This window comes from Hylobates moloch, unplaced genomic scaffold (genome assembly GCF_009828535.3).
Source record: "Hylobates moloch isolate HMO894 unplaced genomic scaffold, HMol_V3 SCAFFOLD_18, whole genome shotgun sequence".
NCBI lineage: Eukaryota > Metazoa > Chordata > Mammalia > Primates > Hylobatidae > Hylobates > Hylobates moloch.
In genome coordinates, this window is record NW_026652293.1 from 60759316 (window position 1) to 60776753 (window position 17438).

The 17438-nt window shown below is 55.8% G+C and overlaps 1 protein-coding gene across 1 annotated transcript in view; it reads right to left on the minus strand.

The window, feature by feature from the left end:
* Positions 1-329: 329 nt before the first annotated feature.
* WNT9A (Wnt family member 9A) overlaps positions 330-17438 on the minus strand; it is a 29397-nt gene continuing 12288 nt past the window's right edge. The window contains exons 2-4 of the mRNA XM_032137705.2: positions 6979-7235; positions 5854-6116; positions 330-3659 (exon numbers count right to left, since the gene is read on the minus strand). Coding sequence (XP_031993596.1) covers positions 3177-3659; positions 5854-6116; positions 6979-7235 — 1003 coding nt within the window. The 3' untranslated portion in view covers positions 330-3176. The remainder of the gene's footprint in view (positions 3660-5853; positions 6117-6978; positions 7236-17438) is intronic.

The following is a 17438-nucleotide window of genomic DNA, read 5'->3' on the forward strand; positions in this document are numbered from 1 at the left end:
CCTTCTCCCCAGGGCCCTCCTCTTCCCCAAGTCCTCTTCCCAAGGGCCCTCCTCTTCCCCAGGCCCTCCTCTCCAGGGTCCTCCTCCTCCCCAGGGTCCTCCTTCGTGGATACCCCTTTTCCCGAAAACCTCCCCCTTCCTCCTCCTCCCTGGTCCCTCCTCCCAATTTCTCCTCCTTCCCAGGCACACCTCCCCCAGCCCACCTCCTCTCCAACCCTCTTTCTTGTCCTCCTCCTCGCAGAGGCCAACTCCTAGGCCTCCTCCTCAGGCCCTCCTCCTCGTCCCAGGCCTACAGAAGCCCCTGTGAAGGCAGCAGACTGAGATGAGGCTATAATTTAAAATACATTTATTTAGTGTTTCCATTTGTTTCTGGTTCTGTGACACAAAGCTGTTAAATAAATACATTCTCCACAGTCCCTCTGGGACGGGCCACACAGATGAGGTAGAGAAATCATTGCACCCACGGAGACTCGGAGCACAGACAGGGCCCCTCCCACCCACCCACACCTGGCCAGAAGCCACCTGGGGGTCCAGGTCCCTCGTGGCAGGGCCCGGTGCACAGAAGGTGGCTGGGATCCCCTGGCCAAGGAGCGGGCTGAACCCCTCCCAACAGCCCTTTCTCCTCTACCGCCCCTCGGAAGAGAAGCGCATGAAACAGGAGGCTCCGGCTGAGTGGCCTCTTCATCCGGCAACACATTCGAATATATATTTGTATAGAAACCAACCAGCTAGCAGACATTTTTGGTCTGCCTTGTTTAAAAAAATACTTTTCTGAATATTTATGACATAGAGCTAAATGTGGTATTTGATTAAAAATAAAAACCTTCCTCTGACTTGACGCCCTTCATAGACCCAATAGTGACTGAGTGACAGTCTTGTCATGTCATGAGGGTGTGGCCAGCTATGCTGCTCAGGGTCCAGTGGATGCGGACACTGCAGAGGGCACGGGCTACCACCCCCACCGCTTCTAGCCAGGCTTCACCAGGCAAAGGACAAACCCAGCGTTTTGCACCCACACTGTGGTATGGGGATGCAGCTGCAGGCACGTGTCAGGGTGCTCTCTGAACCACAGGAGAATAAAGGTTCTTATGTACTATAACACAGGGACGGCGGAGACCCACAGCAACATAAATAGGTTTTCTTTTAAAAACGCAGACACCCCGGCTTTCTGGAGACCTTGGGGCTCTGAGACACCTATTCACTCAGTAGTTCCTGTATCCATACCAGCAACCCGCCCAGAACCCAGCCCACAGCCATCAGGACACCCACAAGATGGAGCCCACGGCGAGAGGCTCTGGGAACCTAAGGCACCGCCATGCCACTGACAGCACAGCACGGCCAAGCTGACCATGCCAGTACACACACACACACACACACACACACACACCACGCCAGCACACATTTACACAACACATGCTTACATTGACCACGCCAGCACACATGCACTCACAACACACGCACACGTATGCACACTGACCGCGCCAGCACACACACTCTCACAACACACACACACACACACACACACACTACACCCTCAAACCAAGCCAGGTCAGTGCAGGTCACCCTGTCCCCAGCACACACAACAGCAGGGCCATAAAGCATGGCGTTCCATGGCCAGATGCGAGCCCAAGACTGCCTCCACCGCATCTGTCCCAATCTGTCCCCCAGTGACACAAAGCAAGTAGCTTCCTCATGACATGACACGAACCAATCAAAGGACTGCCCTGCCCCCTCACCATGCCCACCCCTTCCCACCACCCCCAGCCCGAGAATCCGCACCGAGCTGCCTGGAGGCCGGGCCGTCTGCCCACAGGGTGCAGGGCAGGGGCCGCCGGCTGGCCCACCACATGGCAGTGGCTGGCTGGCATGGGGTGGGGGGAGCTGGCTTCCAGAAGCCCCAAGGGCTGTGGCCAGACTCAGCTCACTGTATTTCCTTAACTACACACATCTATCTCGATTTAGTGGTTTCAAACGACTAAGCAGATCAGAGGCAGGGTTAGGAGGGAACATGTCAGGGACAGAAGGCGGGGCCCTCCCAGACTGGGGCTTGGCCGAGAGCGGGTAGCTGCAGCCCGGGAGGTGGCAGGGATGGAGAAAATAATAATTATTATATTAGTTAAATAATCATAATAATTTAAAAGTCACTGATATTTACTCCAAAGAGAAGTGCTCAATGTCAGAGGTCGGCAGTGTCCCCCGAGCCTGGGCACCTGCATGGCTGGGCCCTGGGAGTGCAGAACAGGCTGCGTCCTCTTCTAGTGGTTTGAGTCTCTGAAGACAGTGCTGGTGTTGGGGCAGCCTGGGCCAGGCCAGTCCCCAACGGGTGGCCCACACGGAGGCCACATGGTCACCAAGGTGCACCTGCCACCCATGCCTCAGAGGAGGTGGGGAGGGAAAGCCAATGGATTGGCATAGGGAGCCGCTTCCCAGGAACTGGCGTGTTAGGGATGGGAGAAAGCTCAGAAAGCATTGGTGCAATGCTCTCGGGTCAGAGGGAGGAAGCTGAGGCCCAGAGCACAAGCAGAGAGGTTGCATACACCAGACCAGAGCCAACTCCCGCCTCTGGGTCCTGGAGAGGGGGAGACACAGGGCTTGGACAGCCAACTCAGAGGACCCCCGGCACCCTGCTCCAACTGTACGCCCCAACATGCTAGAAAAGCCCCTCAGTCCTTGCAGGTGTAGACCTCTCACGCTGCATGCATGGCCCTCACCCTGCATAGCAGGGTTGGCCAGGCCCAGGGACTCGTCCCTTGCAGGTGTAGACCTTCTCACACTGTGTGCAATGCCTGCACTCTGAGCAGCAGGGCTGACTGGGCCCAGGGCCTCAGCCCTTGCAGGTGTACACTCCTCACACCGTGTGCAATGCCTGCGCCATGTGCAGCAGGGCTGGCTGGGCCTAGGGATTCAGCCTTGGCAGGTGTAGGCCCATTCATGCTCTGTGCAATGCCTGCACCCCATGCAGCTAGGACTGAGCCCAGGAACTCACCCCATGCTGCTAGGGCTGAGTCCAGGGACTCAGCCCATGCAGGTGTAGACCCATTCACACTGTGTGCAATGCCTGTACCCCACGCAGCTGGGCTGGTCGAGCCCAGGAACTCAGCCTGTGCAGGTGTAGACCCTTCGCATCGTGTGCAATGCCTGCACCCTGTGCAGCAGGGCTGGCGGGGCCTGGGAACTCAGCCCTTGCAGGTGTAGACCTCCTCACGCTGCGTGCACTGCCTGCACTCCACATAGCAGCACCAACGCACCTGGCACTGGCAGGGCCTCGTCACCACCCGGCTCTGTGTGTTATGGCCGCGGCCACAGCAGATGCTCTCACAGTTCTTCTCGCGGTGGCACCTACGGCCAGCGGTGCCCGGGGAGAAGCGGCCGGCCAGGCAGAAGCTAGGCGAGTCGTCCAGGTGCACCAGCTCTGGAGTGCGGGGCAGTGGGTCGCTGCCGCCTACCCCCAAGGCACGGCCCCGTGGTGGGGAGATGGCGCCTGCCTCACCGGCAGCTTCGTTGGTGGTGCTGCCCACCTTGAGTGCCGTCTCATACTTGTGCTTCAGATGCTTGCCCACCTCATGGAAAGGCGCCAACTGCCGCCAGCAGGTCCGCACCGTGCACGAGCCTGACACACCGTGGCACTTGCAGGTGGTCTCCACCCCAGCCTTGATCACCTGGCAGGAGGGCACGGGAGGGAGGGCAGTGTGAGGGCTGTGCAGGTGGGCCCAGTGAGCAGACCCTGCCCCTGACCCCCAGAGGGACCCCGCACCCCCACCCAGTCCCAGGCCCTGCTGGCGGGCATCACCACTGCACATCTCACATAAAGCTCAGTCTCCCGGCTCGTGGGGCTGTCTTACCTCCTCCAGGCTGCCGACTGCCCAGGACAGAAGCTCCAGGGCCGGCACCTCAGCCCCCGGGGTGGCCACCCTTGCATCTCCACAAGGGGAGGCTCCTGCCTGATGTCCACTCTGCGTCAGGGGCTGCCCTCAGCAGGGGCTGGACCTTCTGCCCCCATGCCCACAATCCCAGTCCTGCCAGGACTTCACATCTGCTCTCAGCACACAGCTCGCTGGACAGGTGAGGACAAATGTGACCTCATCTAGTGGTGTATGTCTGAGCTGACCGTGACCTCCCTACCCCTAGTATCGGGAACCAGGTGCTATCGCATATGCAGACGCGACCCCCAACCCACAGGTGCTGAGGATCAGCCTGCTGGGGAGCCAGTGAAGGCACCGCAGGCGCAGGGAGGCCCACGCTGCAGGGGAGAGGGGCTCTTGGGGAAGAGAGAGCTCCTTATACCACAGGAGAGTGTCCAGTCTGGCCCCAGAGTGGGGTGTACCCCTCACCCACAGCAAGGAGGGCCAGGCACCCACAATCCATACTGGGGGCTGCCACAGAAGGCTGGCTGGGCCTGCCCCCTCCCAGGACTTAGGGCCCCGCCTGCAAAGACAGGCCTGCTGGGGAGGTCCCTTCCCAGGTGGGACCCAAGCCAGGCGGCTCTGCTCCCACGCCAGCAGCCCCCAGGAGGGCCGGCTCAAGGAGGATTAAGAAATCCAGCCACCTCTGGCCCGGCAACCGAAGAGTCACATTTAATGATGCTTCGCAGAGAAACCCGGACCAATTTAATTAAAATGTCGCTGACCCAGGCTCTGTGGAGCTAATGGAGCACCCTTCATGTTCCGACTTCTCATTAATCTCTTACAAAGCAGCAAAGGGGGAAGGGGGGTCATACACAAAGGAAAAGAAAGGGCCTTGCTTGGGGCTTGAATCTGCCTTCGAAGGGTCTCCCCTGCCCAAGAAGGAGGAAGAAGGCACAAGAGGCCTAAACAGGGGAGGCTGATCCTTTAGTAAGTGGGTGACTGGGTACTCTGACTTCTCAATCAAGTGGGGCTCAGAGCAGGGCCGGCTCTATTTACCTCACCCCTCCCCAGGCTGGGGCTCTACATTCCCAGCCTGCCTGGCAAATGTGAAGATGAAGGCAGGAGGGAGAAATGCTCCTCAGCTTCCAATAGAGGTGTCAACCCTGCCCACCCCTGTTCAGGAACTGCAGAGATGCTGGGGGCTCTGTGCAGAGTGGGGTTACAGGTCCAGCCCGGACTCCCCCAGACATGTGGACCTGGGCACTGACAGGCTGCAGGTAGCACGAAGGATGACCAGAGAGCCGGGGTCACCCCGGGTCAGCTACCCCAACAGCCAGTGGCCCCTGGAAGAGCTCAGGAGAGAGCCCTTTTACCTCAAAGTCTGTAGGTCGGGATCCTGTCTCTCAGAACAGAGGCCTGGCCACGGAGAGGCCTGGTGGGGCAGAACGAGACTCCCCTGACTTGGGTGAGTGGGTTCTATACCCCTAACCCTTCCCTGGGATCCCCTGCCCACCATGCCTCCCACCTTGGTCTGTGGGGGGCACATCTTCCTCCCACCGGTCTTGGTGACAAGCCTGCCAGCTGGTTGACAGGTGGGGCCCACAGTGCCATGATCCTGGTTAGACCGCCTAACCAAGGAGACCCTCCTGGTGGCCCCACAGGGACCGTGGGGGCCCCTCTGCAGGCAGACATGGGGCACTCCTCTACAGAGAACCTAGGGTACCTCTCCCTGGCTAGTGCCCCGTTTGGTGGGTAGGGAGCCTTACGGGTATGAGAGGCTCCAGGACCATGGCTGGCACTGCACGGCCTCCACCCTCCTGCAGGGGGCCACTCCACTGTGTGCCTGCCCACCCTGCTGCAGCCCCGCCCCCAACCCTGCACCCTACCCCTACCCCCCCATGCTCTTTCTGGCCCTCCTTCCCACCCCGCCAGCCCCAGGCCCCACCCCCATCCCCCTGACACTCTTTCTGGCCCTCCTTTCCCACCCCACCAGCCCCACCCCACTTGCCTTCACACCCACGAGGTTGTTGTGGAAGTCCACACGGGCTCGCAGATCTTTGCTTGACCGTCTGCCCAGGAATTCCTTGACAAACTTGCTGCTGTACTTGAGGTTGTCTCCGCAGCCCCCCCACTGCCAGGCCTCACGGTTCTCCAGGTCGGGCGCCTCATCGCAGGTACAGCGCTCCATGCGGCCCGCGCTGCACGCCTTGGCCAGTGCGTGCGTCAGGCCAGCCGAGGAGATGGCATAGAGGAAGGCAGTCTCCTTGAAGCCTGGGGTTGGCAAGGGCCGGTCAGTGAGCCCAGGCTGCCCAGAGTTCCCCCTTCACTGTCCTGCAGCCAAACCACCCCAAGAGTATGAATCCCATGTAGGGGCTCAGAGCATCTTTCCTGGTGCTGCACTCAGGACAGAGTGTGGGTGTGCCCTGGGCACCACAGGGTAGGAAACGCCCAGGTGTCCCAGGCGCAGGGCTGGCTGGGGGGAGAAACCAGAGCCCACCATGGCCGTGGCTCTGGTTCCGTGGTCACAGTCCCCATCAGGGTCTCAAACCTCCCAGCCTCACCATGGGGCCATTGGCAAGGCCTGCCCTGCCCTGGGCCTTGGTTCCCCAATTTTTAAACAAGCTTATACAGTGCAGTGGCACATGGCTGCAGCCCCAGCTACTCCAGAAGCTGAAGCGAGAGGGTTGCTGAAATAGGTGGTGGAGAGCCCCTGGGAGGGGGCGGGAGGAGGCCGGGTGGGAGGGTGGCTGAAATAAGGCGGCAGAGCCCGCATGAGGGTGGGAGGGGCAGGAGGAGAGTCTGCACAGGCATAGCCCACTGGGCACTGGGCCATCTGGCAGGAGCTGAGGGCTGTCGGGGCAGCCCCGGGTAGCCTGGGGCCCCGTCAAAGGCCGAGTCAGCATGTCCTGGCCACCAGCAGCGACTGTGCCTGTGCCTAAAGCAGGGCAGGGCAGGCAGCACTCAGGGAGGTCCAGGGGCTGCCCTTTCCAGGGCCTAGGCCCAGGAACTCTGGGCAGGTTGGGCTCGGAGTCCCCAGGAGCGCAGCCTGAATGGGGCCTCTTGGGATATGGACAAGGCCTGGGCTGCCACCTCTGTCTGGGGCCTTCCTGAGAGCCAGGCCGGCCACACTCACCTCGCTTGAGCAGGCTGGCCCGGTAGCGGCCCTCCAGCGTGCAGTTCCAGCGCTCAAAGCGGAACTGGAACTGGCACTCAAGCGCGCTCATGCTCACGGCCTCCACCAGCGTCTCTGCCACGCCTGGGTCCCGGCGGCACATGCGCCGCTGCTTCCGCTCCAGCTTCAGCCGGTCGCAGGCCTTGTAGTGTGCCTGGGCGGCCGCCTCTGGCTCCAGGGTCAGCGGGAGGACAGTCAGGGGCTCGCTGCCTGTCAGCCTGGGCACAGAGAGGCCAGCATGAGCCCGGCCCCAGGAAGCCCTGCTGGAGCCTGGCCAGGTGTGTCGGTGGCCAGGGTACAGGGGACAGGCGTGTCCATCCGGGGGTGAGAGGGGCAGAAAGAATCCAGGATGAGCCAGGCAGGGGACGGGGAGGCGAGAAGGGCCTTGGCCCCCTGCACACCCATGGCTCCCACTCCAGCAAGCATGGTCTCAGCAACCACAGGGCTGTCTGCTGCCAACTCGACCCCCACAGTTTCAGGGAGTCTAGCTGACTCTGGCTGCACTGGACAGATAAGACCCCCACAACACACACAACATACGCAAGAGGACAGCCCTGCCTAGGGCTGTGGGCAGGGAGGAGGCTCCGGAGCCTGAACCCCAAGCTATGCCTGATGGGCATCTGCCACATCCTCCACCCTCTTTGGCCCCAGCTGACCCGCAGGACCCCGCTTGAGGTCCCCCTACCCTCTGCCATGACCTGCTGGGATGTCCACAGTCCTGTGGCCCCCTGCAGCTTCCCAGCACTCCTGCAGTCTATGCATATGTCCCCAGGTTCCGGCTGAGGTCTCCCCACCTCAGTGCCTGGGTGTGGCACTGGGAAGTGGCTCTTGGTTCTCTGACACTCTACCCCTCACTTCACCAAGTCTGGACATCCTCCTTTGCAGGACAGACCCCAGCTAACCTATCCCCATAGGCCACCCCTGGGGGCCTCTGAGCTGATGCACACCACCCTCCATCTTTACACGAGGCCTTGCACCAGCCCCCAGCACTGAGGACGCATCCCCAACCTCAACTGCTCCAGGAACCCGGCTCCACCCCACTGGGTGCCCCCTCCCCACAGCGGGCTGCTGGCTCACCTGCTGCTGCTGCTGGGCTCACTTCACAGGGCTTCCCTCACACCCCGCCCTGGCCCAGCCCAGCCCATATTGAGCCAAGAGCCCTCGACCCCAAACCCTGACCCCGCCCCCATGTCACCTGTCTATCCTGGGACTGACCAGCCATGCTCTGCAGATGTGTGTCAGACCTGCCAGCCCAGTGTCCCCACATGGGTGGACTGAATGTCAGGGGCCCCAGGCACGGCCACCTCAAGCCAGACTCAGCCCTCCAGCCCTTAGGAGGGTACCCGCCTGGACAGGGCCAGGGCTCGGAGGCCCCTCCCGAGAGCATCACTGGACACATGCTGCCCAACCCACCCCCAGCAGAACTCAGCAGAGAACAGCAGACTCAGGACCTTCTGGGAGCCACCGGGGTGCCAGCTTGGGAAGGCTCCCCCCACACCCTCACATGGCCCTGCTAGATCCCACCACCCACCCCGAGGGAGTAGGTCCTGCCCAGGGGTATGGAGGGGAGGGGCCCAAGAGGCTCCCTATCACACCCCATCAAAGGCAAGGCCACACAGGTGACCCCAAGGCTACTGAGGGGCACCTGCCTCCAGGGCCACAGGCGCAAGCCACAGGGGGAGCAGGTAGAGGCCCCAGGAAGGACCCCACAGCCCCTCCACAGGAGCCACCCGCCTGGTGGGCGTGCTGAGATACCCTGCCTGGCCAAGCTGACGTCCTGCCCTCTAAGCTGGTGTCTGCTCCTCCAGGATGCTCAGAGACAGCCTGAGACCCTGTGAGCCCTCGGAGTTGAGCCAGAGTTGCAGGCAGAAGGACCTGCAACGGCCCCCCACCAGTCAGTGAGCCACCAAGGGGTGCCGCGGAGGGGGTCTTCACTTGGAGAGGCCATGCCCAGGATTCAGGACACACACCTATGTGCCAGGCTGCCAGGGAGTGGGTAGAGGAGGCGCCCAAGGGCCCTTCTAGCAAATCCCCAAGGTCCCTGAGGCACAGGCCCCATGCAGCATAACGGGTCCCATGGGGAGGACAGGAGGGACCAGCCAGTTCTCCGAGCCTGGACACTGCCGTGGGCTGAGGTTGGGAGAGGCCTGGGTGAGGGAAGGAAGGGCAGTGCACACAGGTCCCCTCAGATGCCCTAGGGGTCAGGACAGGAGCACGGGGCGGCACTGTGGGCATCCATGCACAGACACCTCCAAGCCCCAGGGCTAGGGATGGGATGTCCCAGGACAGCTGGGCACACAGAGCAGGACTAGGGCGGGAGGCAGGCTGGGGAGTAGGGCCAGGAGAGCTGCACCTCACACACAAGGGCAGCTTGCAGGTGGAGACCTCCATCCCCAGACGGAACACCACAGCTGTGACCAGAACAGCCCTCAGGAAGACGATAGCCTCCCACCTGTGCCTCCCCAGGCCTGGACCCGCCAGGATCCACGAGCCCCAAGCCACTGTCCCAGAAAACCCCTACGGCCAGGCCAGCATGGGACCTCCACAAGCTGCAAAACCCAACTGTGGGTGTGGACAGGGGACAGGGGGAGGGGAGGCGGAGGGCGCTAAGAAGAGGAGGGGAGGGGAAAAGGGGAGAGAAGGAGGGTAGGGGACGAGGGGACAACGGGAGGAGGAAGGTAAGAGGGCAGGGGAGGAGGAGGAGGGGGAGGAACCCCATCTACTCAAGCCACCCCTCCCTCCCTGTCAATGGGGACTGAGGATATCAGCCTGCCCTGCCCTCTCCCTGTGACCCACCACCTTGCCCACACTGGTCAGTGTGAGGCCCGAGCACACCGGGGCACTGAGAGCTGGTTTGACGGTGACTAGCTGAGTCCTCCAGCCTTCCCTAGGGCGCCCCTGAAGCAGGCAGACAGCAGGGCAGCTGCCCTCCCCTCTGGCCCCAGGACACCCCTCTATCAGAGGCAACTCCCTAAATGCAGCTACAGGTGACTGACCCTGATCCAAGGCCAGGCAGGGTGGGCAGGGTGGGCCGTCGGCACTGGCAGAAGGGTGTGGAGGGAGGGTGGCCCCAGCCCAGGAGTGGCAAGGGATGGCCTGAGGCCCAAGGGCTACGCCCTTCCCTGGAGTAGTCACTGAATTCTGTGCTGCCCTGGCCATGGCCTTCTTAAGCTCCTGCCCCCTCACCTCTCCCACCCTGGGTAACCCCTGCCCCATGCCTCCTTCATTGTCAGGGTGGGCTCCACATATAGCCAACTGAGGGGACTCACAGCCTCAGGGGGTGCAGGTCGGAGGATAAACAGGCAGACCACAGGCACCACAGGGCATGCTGGGGAACAGGATGGACGATCTCAGAGCCTGGGCCCAGCAGAGGGGGCCCAGACCCTCCGGACAGGCAGGGCTCCCAGGTGGGGCTCTCTGTCTGCCACACGACAGAGCCACAGAAGGGCTGAAGAAGGGAGGAGTGGCTCCCAACACAACCTCAGAACAGAGAAGCTTTCTTCTGTGAGACTCAGAAGTCACTGAAAAGTGAATATATTTGACTACTTAAAAGTATAAAAATCTCTGCATAGCAAAAAAACAAAGAAGAGGCAGCGCAGAGTCCAGAAACCAACAGACAAATTACATCTGGGGCAAATGCCTACAACTCACACCCCAGACCAGGAGCTGGCGCTGTGCACGTGTGTGTGTGTGTGTGTGTGTGTGTGTGTGTGTGTGTGTGTGTGTGTCTGGATGCGTATCTCTTCCTATAAACCAATAACAAAGGAATCGACTGAAGACAGACAAAGGGTATAAACCCACAGGCCAAGGGAAGGAAACCAACTGGCTCTTCAAACCCATGAGCCGACACTCGGCCCCACTCCAAGACATTCTGTGCCTGCCTTCCCAGCTGCTCCAGAGGCCATGACGGGAGGGTTGTTTGAGCCCAAGAACTGGAGACCAGCCTAGACAACATAGCAAGACCCCATCTCAAGAAAAAAAACTATATTGATACATTATGCTTCATTAATTAATAAGCACAAATCAAATGTCTGATGAGAATATTGTCAAGGACACGGGGAGACACTCTTCCACGGCTGGAATTCCAGACTGACGTATCTAGGAAACTTTAAAAATCATCCACTGTAGTGGTCTGAATGTTTGTGTCTTCCCCAAATTCATATGGTCAAACCTAACACCATCAAAGTGGTAGCATTAGGAGGTGGGGCCTCTGGAAAGTGATTAGGTGATGAACAGGATTAGTGTCATTATGGACCCCAGGCTGGGTGCAGTGGCTCATGCATGTAAACCCAGCACTTTGGGAGGCCAAGGCGGGAGGATCACTCGAGGTCAGGAGTTCGAGACCAGCCTGGGCAACATATTGAGACCTGGTCTCTATAAAATATTTAAAAATTAGCCAGGCGCAGTGGTGCATGCCTGTGGTCTCAGCTACTCAGGAGGCTGAGGCGGGGGAAACGCTTGAGCTTGGGAGGCCAAGGCTGCAGTGAGCTGTGGTTAAAATAATAATAAAATATAAATAAATAAAAGGGACCCTAGAGAGACCCTTGCCTCTTCTGCCATGTGAGGACATAGTGAGAAGGCACTGTCTATGAACCAGGAAGTGACCTCACCAGACACAGAATCTGCCACACCTTGACCTTGGCCTTCCAGCCTCCAGAGCTGTGAGCAGCATACTTCTGTGTTTTACAAGCTCCTAGGCTGTGGTGTTTTGCCATAGCAGCCTGCGTAAACTAAGATGCCCGACAATTACAGATACAATCACATCTTTCTGGAAGCACAGCCTGCACGTGCATTGTACCTTCCCAGCATGCCATTCAACACAGCCTTGTTATAGGAACGTGCTGGAGACAGCAGGAAAGCAGCTGGGAACGTCAGATCCACACGCTCTGTGGCGTGTCACGTGGTCCATGAGCAGCCAGCCACCCCATGTGAATCCATGCCGAGTCGCGCCCCAGGTGTGCTCAGTGGACAAGCAGAGCCCAGCAGTGGGTGGATAAGCTCAGCAAGGGCTGCATGTGGGTGCACGTGTTTGTGGCTGCACCGGACCAAGCAAAGACCCAAAGATGGAGGAAGCACATTCTTCCCCACACAGCTGTGAGCTGTGCCGGCGCACAGATGGCCTATCCAGAATCCATGGAACTCGCTCCACACTCAACAAATGGCACAGGCCTGGGAGGTGGGGGCTGCAGTGAGCCACAGACACACCACCACACATCAGCCTAGGTGACAGACTGAGACCATCTAAAAACAAACAAAAAAACCAATCTGCATCACCCCGGTTTATATAAAGGTGGCAGCAGCCATCCTGGTCTTGTTCTTCATCTTCAGAGGAATGCCTTCAACATTTCAGCATGAAGCCTGACGCACACACACCGTTTCAGGCCACAGAGGCGCCCTTTAGTTCTTAGTTTGCTAAGAACCTTTAAAAATGATAAATGAGGCCAGGCGCAGTGGCTCACGCCTGTAATCCCAGCGCTTTGGGAGGCCAAGGTGGGAGGATCACTTGAGGTCAGGAGTTTGAGACCAGCCTGGCCAACATGGTGAAACCCTGTCTCTACTAAAAATATAAAAATCAGCTGGGCATGGAAGTGCACGCCTGTAATCGCAGCTACTCGCTTGAACTCAGGAGGCAGAGGTTGCAGTGAGCCGAGATCATGCTACTGCACTCTAGCCTGGGCAACAAGAGTGAGACTCCGTCTCAAAAAAAATCATAAATGAAAATTGAATGTTATCAAATGTCATCCCTACATCTTTTGAGTTATGACTTTTCTCTCATCTTCCTTCCTTCCTTTCTTTTTAGAGGAAGAGTCTCACACTGCCACCGAGGCTGGAGTGCGGTGGCACAATGACAGCTCACTGCAGCCTCACTGTTGCAGTGAGCTACAGAAACTGACCAATGTTCTGTGGAAGTTTGTCTTCCTAGACTCAACCTGGCCAGGACGGGCTCCATCCTTTTCTATGGGGCTAGATGTCTTCTGATAGTGTCTTCCTGGGATTTTCACAACTGTGTTTGTGATTTTCTTCTCTCTAGCTCTTCCCACTGAGTTTCAGTGCCTGTGTGAGGGGTCTCCTGTTTAATTTTCCTAGAAGAGTTTCTATCAGATGAGAATTGTATCTTCTTAACTGTTTGTTCTGAAGAACTGGCCATGAAGCCATCTAAGGACTGAGCTATTCTTGGCAAAAAGATTTCCTTTCTGATCCAGTTTCTTTTTTCTTTTCTTTCTGAACAGCTTTACTGAGATACACAGGCACACCTTGAAGATGATGTAGCCTTGGTTCCAGACCATCGCAATAAAGAGAAGGTCAGAATAAAGCAAATCACATGAGTTTTTTTGTTTCCCAGTGCTTCTGCAAGGTATGCTTACACTATAGTCTTTAAGTGAGCAATAGCATTATGTCTTAAAAATAATACATATACTTTAGTTAAAAACACTGGACTGCTAAAAAAAAGCTAACAATCATCTGAGCTTCACTGAGTTGTCATCTTTTCGCTGGGGGAGGGTCTGCCTCCATGCTGGTAGCTGCTGACTGGTCAGCGCGGTGGCTGCTGAAGTTTGGGGTGGCTGTGGAAATGTCTTTTTTTTTTTTGTATCTTTAGTAGAGACGGGGTTTCACCATGTTGGCCAGACTGGTCTGGAACTCCTGACCTCTTGATCCGCCTGCCTTGGACTCCCAAAGTGCTGGGATTACAGGCATGAACCATCGCGCCCAGCCGGAAATTTCTTAAAGCAAGACAACTATGAAGTTTGCCACATCAATGGACTCTCCCTTTCATGAAAGACTTCTCTATAGCAGGTGATGCTGCTTGCTAGCGTTTTACCCACAGTGGAACTGCTTTCACAATTAGAGTCACTCTTCTCAAACCCTGCCACTGCTTTATCAACTAAATTGATATCAATTCTAAATCCTTTGTTGTCATTTCAACAATGTGCACAGCATCTTCACCAGAAGTAGATTCCATCTCAAGAAACCACTTTCTTTGTTTATCCATAAGAAGCAACGTGTCATCCATTGACATTTTCTCATGAGACTGCAGCGATTCAGTCCCATCTCCAGGCTCCACTTCCAATTCTCGTTCTCTTGCTGCTTCCACCACATCTGCAGTGACTTCCTCCCCTGAAGTCTGGGATCCCTCAGAGTCATCCATGAGGGCTGGAATCAACATCTTCCAAACTCCTGTTCATGTTGCTGTTTTGACCTCCTCCCGTGAATCATGAATGTTCTTAAGGCATCTAGAATGGTGAATCCTTTCCAGCACGTTTTCAATAGACTTTTCCCAGATCCATCAGAGGAATCACTGTCTATGGCAGCTGTAGCCTTATGAAATGTCTTAAATAATAAGACTTGAAAGTTGAAATGACTCCTTGATCTATGAGCTGGAGAATTAATGCACATTGTGTTAGCAGGCATGGAAACAACGTATATCTCCTGGCACATCTCCACCAGAACTCTTGGGTGAACGGGGCACTGCCAATGAGCAAGAATACTTTGCAGGAATCTTTTTTTCTGAGCAGTGGGTCTTCACAGTGGGCATAAAATATTTAGTAAACCAGGCTGGGAACAAATGTGCTGTCATCTCAATGACATCTTTGTTATTCCATTTCTAGAGTACAGGCAGAGTAGATTTGGCGTAATTCTTAACAGTCATAGAATTGTTGCAATGGTGAATGGGCATTGGCTTTAACTTAAAAGTTACCAGCTGCATTAGCCCCTATCAAGAGAGTCACCCTGTCCTTTGAAGCTTTGAAGCTAGGCATTGACTTCCCCCCTCTAGCTATGGAAGTCCCAGATGACATCTTCTTTCAGTAGAAGGCTGTTTCATTTCCACTGAAGATCTGTTGTTACTGTGGCCCCCTTCATCAGTGATCTTAGCTGGATCTGCTGGAGAGCTTGCTGCAGCATCTCCAATAGCACTTGCACTTTTATGTTAGAGACTGCTTCTTTCCTTAAACCTCGTGAACCAACCTCTCTTCGCTTCCAACTTTTTTTCTGCAGCTTCCTGGCCTGTCTCAGCCTTCATAAAACTGAAGAGGGTTAGGGCCTTACTGTGAATTAGGCTTTGGCTTAAGGGAATGCTGTGACTGATTTGATCTTCTATCCAGACCACTCACACTTTCCCCCATATCAGCAATAAGACTGTTTCACTTTACCATTTGTATGTTTACTGGAGTAGCGCTTTCCATTTTCTTCAAGAACTTCTTTGCATTCACAGCTTGGCTAACTGAGGCCCAGCTTCCAGCCTGTCTTGGCTTTGGACACGCCTTCCTCACTAACCTTAATCATTCTTTGCTTTAAAGTGAGGGACATGCGACTCTCCCTTTCACTTGAACACTCAGAGGCCACTGTAGGGTTATTAATTGGTCTAATTTTCATATTGTTGTGTCTCAGGGAATAGGAAGGCCTGGGGAAAGGGAGAGAGATGGGGAATAGACTGTCGGTGGAGCAATGAGGACATAAAACGTTTATCAATTAAGTTTATTGTCTTACATGGGCACGGCTCACGGCACCTCATAATACTTACAATAGCAACAGCAATGATCACTGACCACAGATCACCATAACAGATATAATCATGAGAAATTTTGAAATCTTGCAAGAATTACCAAAATGTGACACACAAGCAGGAAGTGAGCACACACTGTTGGAAAAATGGCCCCAAAGGACGTGCTTGTGGCAGGGCTGCTACTAACCCTCGACATGCAATGGCACCACAGAGCCAAGCACAGTGGAGCAGGGTCAGGCTGCAGCTCACACACCACAAACTCACCCACTGCAAGATTCGCTGTGAATTCACCGATATGGGCAACTATCACCACAGTCAGAGGCAGGGCCTGCCATCTCCTCAGAAACTCCCCCAGCCCTGATCCACTTGCTTTCTTGACGGATTTGCCTATCCTGGATATTTAAGTGGAATCACACAGCATTGACCTTTTGTGGCTGGCTTATTTCACCGAACACAATGTCCTCGAGGTTCATCCGGGCTGCAGCCTGTGTCAGAACACCCCTCCTAAGGGCGAATCCTATTCCATTGTGTGAACGGAACACGTTGTGCTCATTCATTCACGTGCTGAGAGGCACCTGGGTTGTTCCATTTTCCAGCTTTCATACCTGATGCCATTATGAACATTCACACATGTGTTTGTGTGGACATATGTTTTCACTTCTCTTGGGTATACACCTGGGAGTTGAGCTGCTGGGTCACAGGGAAACTCTGTGCTTAATCCCTTGGGAACTCAGATGTTTTCCAATGTTGCTGCACTTTATATTCTCAATGCCCCATTTTCTTTAATTATTATAGGATTAATGAATATTTCTGTATCTTGACTTAGTTTCTATTACTTTTCTTTTCTGGTTTTGTCAGTTTCATCTAAATTTTCAGATTTATTGTCATGAATCTATTAATTGCTTTCTCCTGTTTTTATCTGAAGAATCTGTAGGGATTCCCCTAGACAGGAAACTAATGCAATGAGCCTCATCTTTCTGGATTAGTCTCAGATACTTCCAAGAAGTGAGCTGTCATCTCTACGGCATGTCTACTCTTACGTAATTACTGTTGGCACTATTTCCAATGTCTTCCTTCTATTTCCTTTCATGTTGGCCTGTAGTTCTCTCTCTAGCTTCTCAACAGTACTGTGTGTTCTAGTTTCTCTCCTCTTCTAAAATGTGCACTTAAAGCTATCACTGTCATCATTTCAGTTGCTCCTAAACTGTAGCCTCAGTCACAACTTCAGGTCACGATGCAGAGCCTGAGTCACAGCCTCAGGGAGCTCTACAAAGCCTGAGTCATAGCTCCAGTTCACCATACAGAGCCTGAGTCATAGCCTCAGGTCAGCTCAAGCTGATCATAGTGGGGGCTGTGACCCCAGTCACAATCTTAGGTCACCATAGACAGCCTGAGTCACAGACTCAGGTCACTATAGACAGCCTGAGTCACAGCCCCAGTTCACCACACAGAGCCTGAGTCACAGCCCCAGTTCACCATACAGAGCCTGAGTCACAACCCCAGTTCACCACAGAGTCTGAGTCACAGCACCAGTTCACTATACAGAGCCTGAGTCACAGCTCAGTTTGCCATACAGATCCTGAGTCACAGCCCCAGTTCACCACACAGAGCCTGAGTTACATCCCCTGTTCACCATAGCAGAAACTGTGACCCCAGCCACAGCCTTAGGTTGCCAAGCAGACCCCAGATCACACCACCAGTTCACATACAGAGCCTGAGTCACAGCCTCAGTTCACCATACAGGGCCTGAGTCAGACTCAGTTCACATACAAAGCTTGAGTCACAGCTCCAGTTCACTATAGTGGGGACTGTGACCCCAGTAACAGCCTAGGTTTCTGTTTGCCACAGAGAGCCTGAGTCACAATCTCAGGCTGCCAGAGACCAAGTCACAGACTCAGGTCATGCTGCAGAGTCTGGT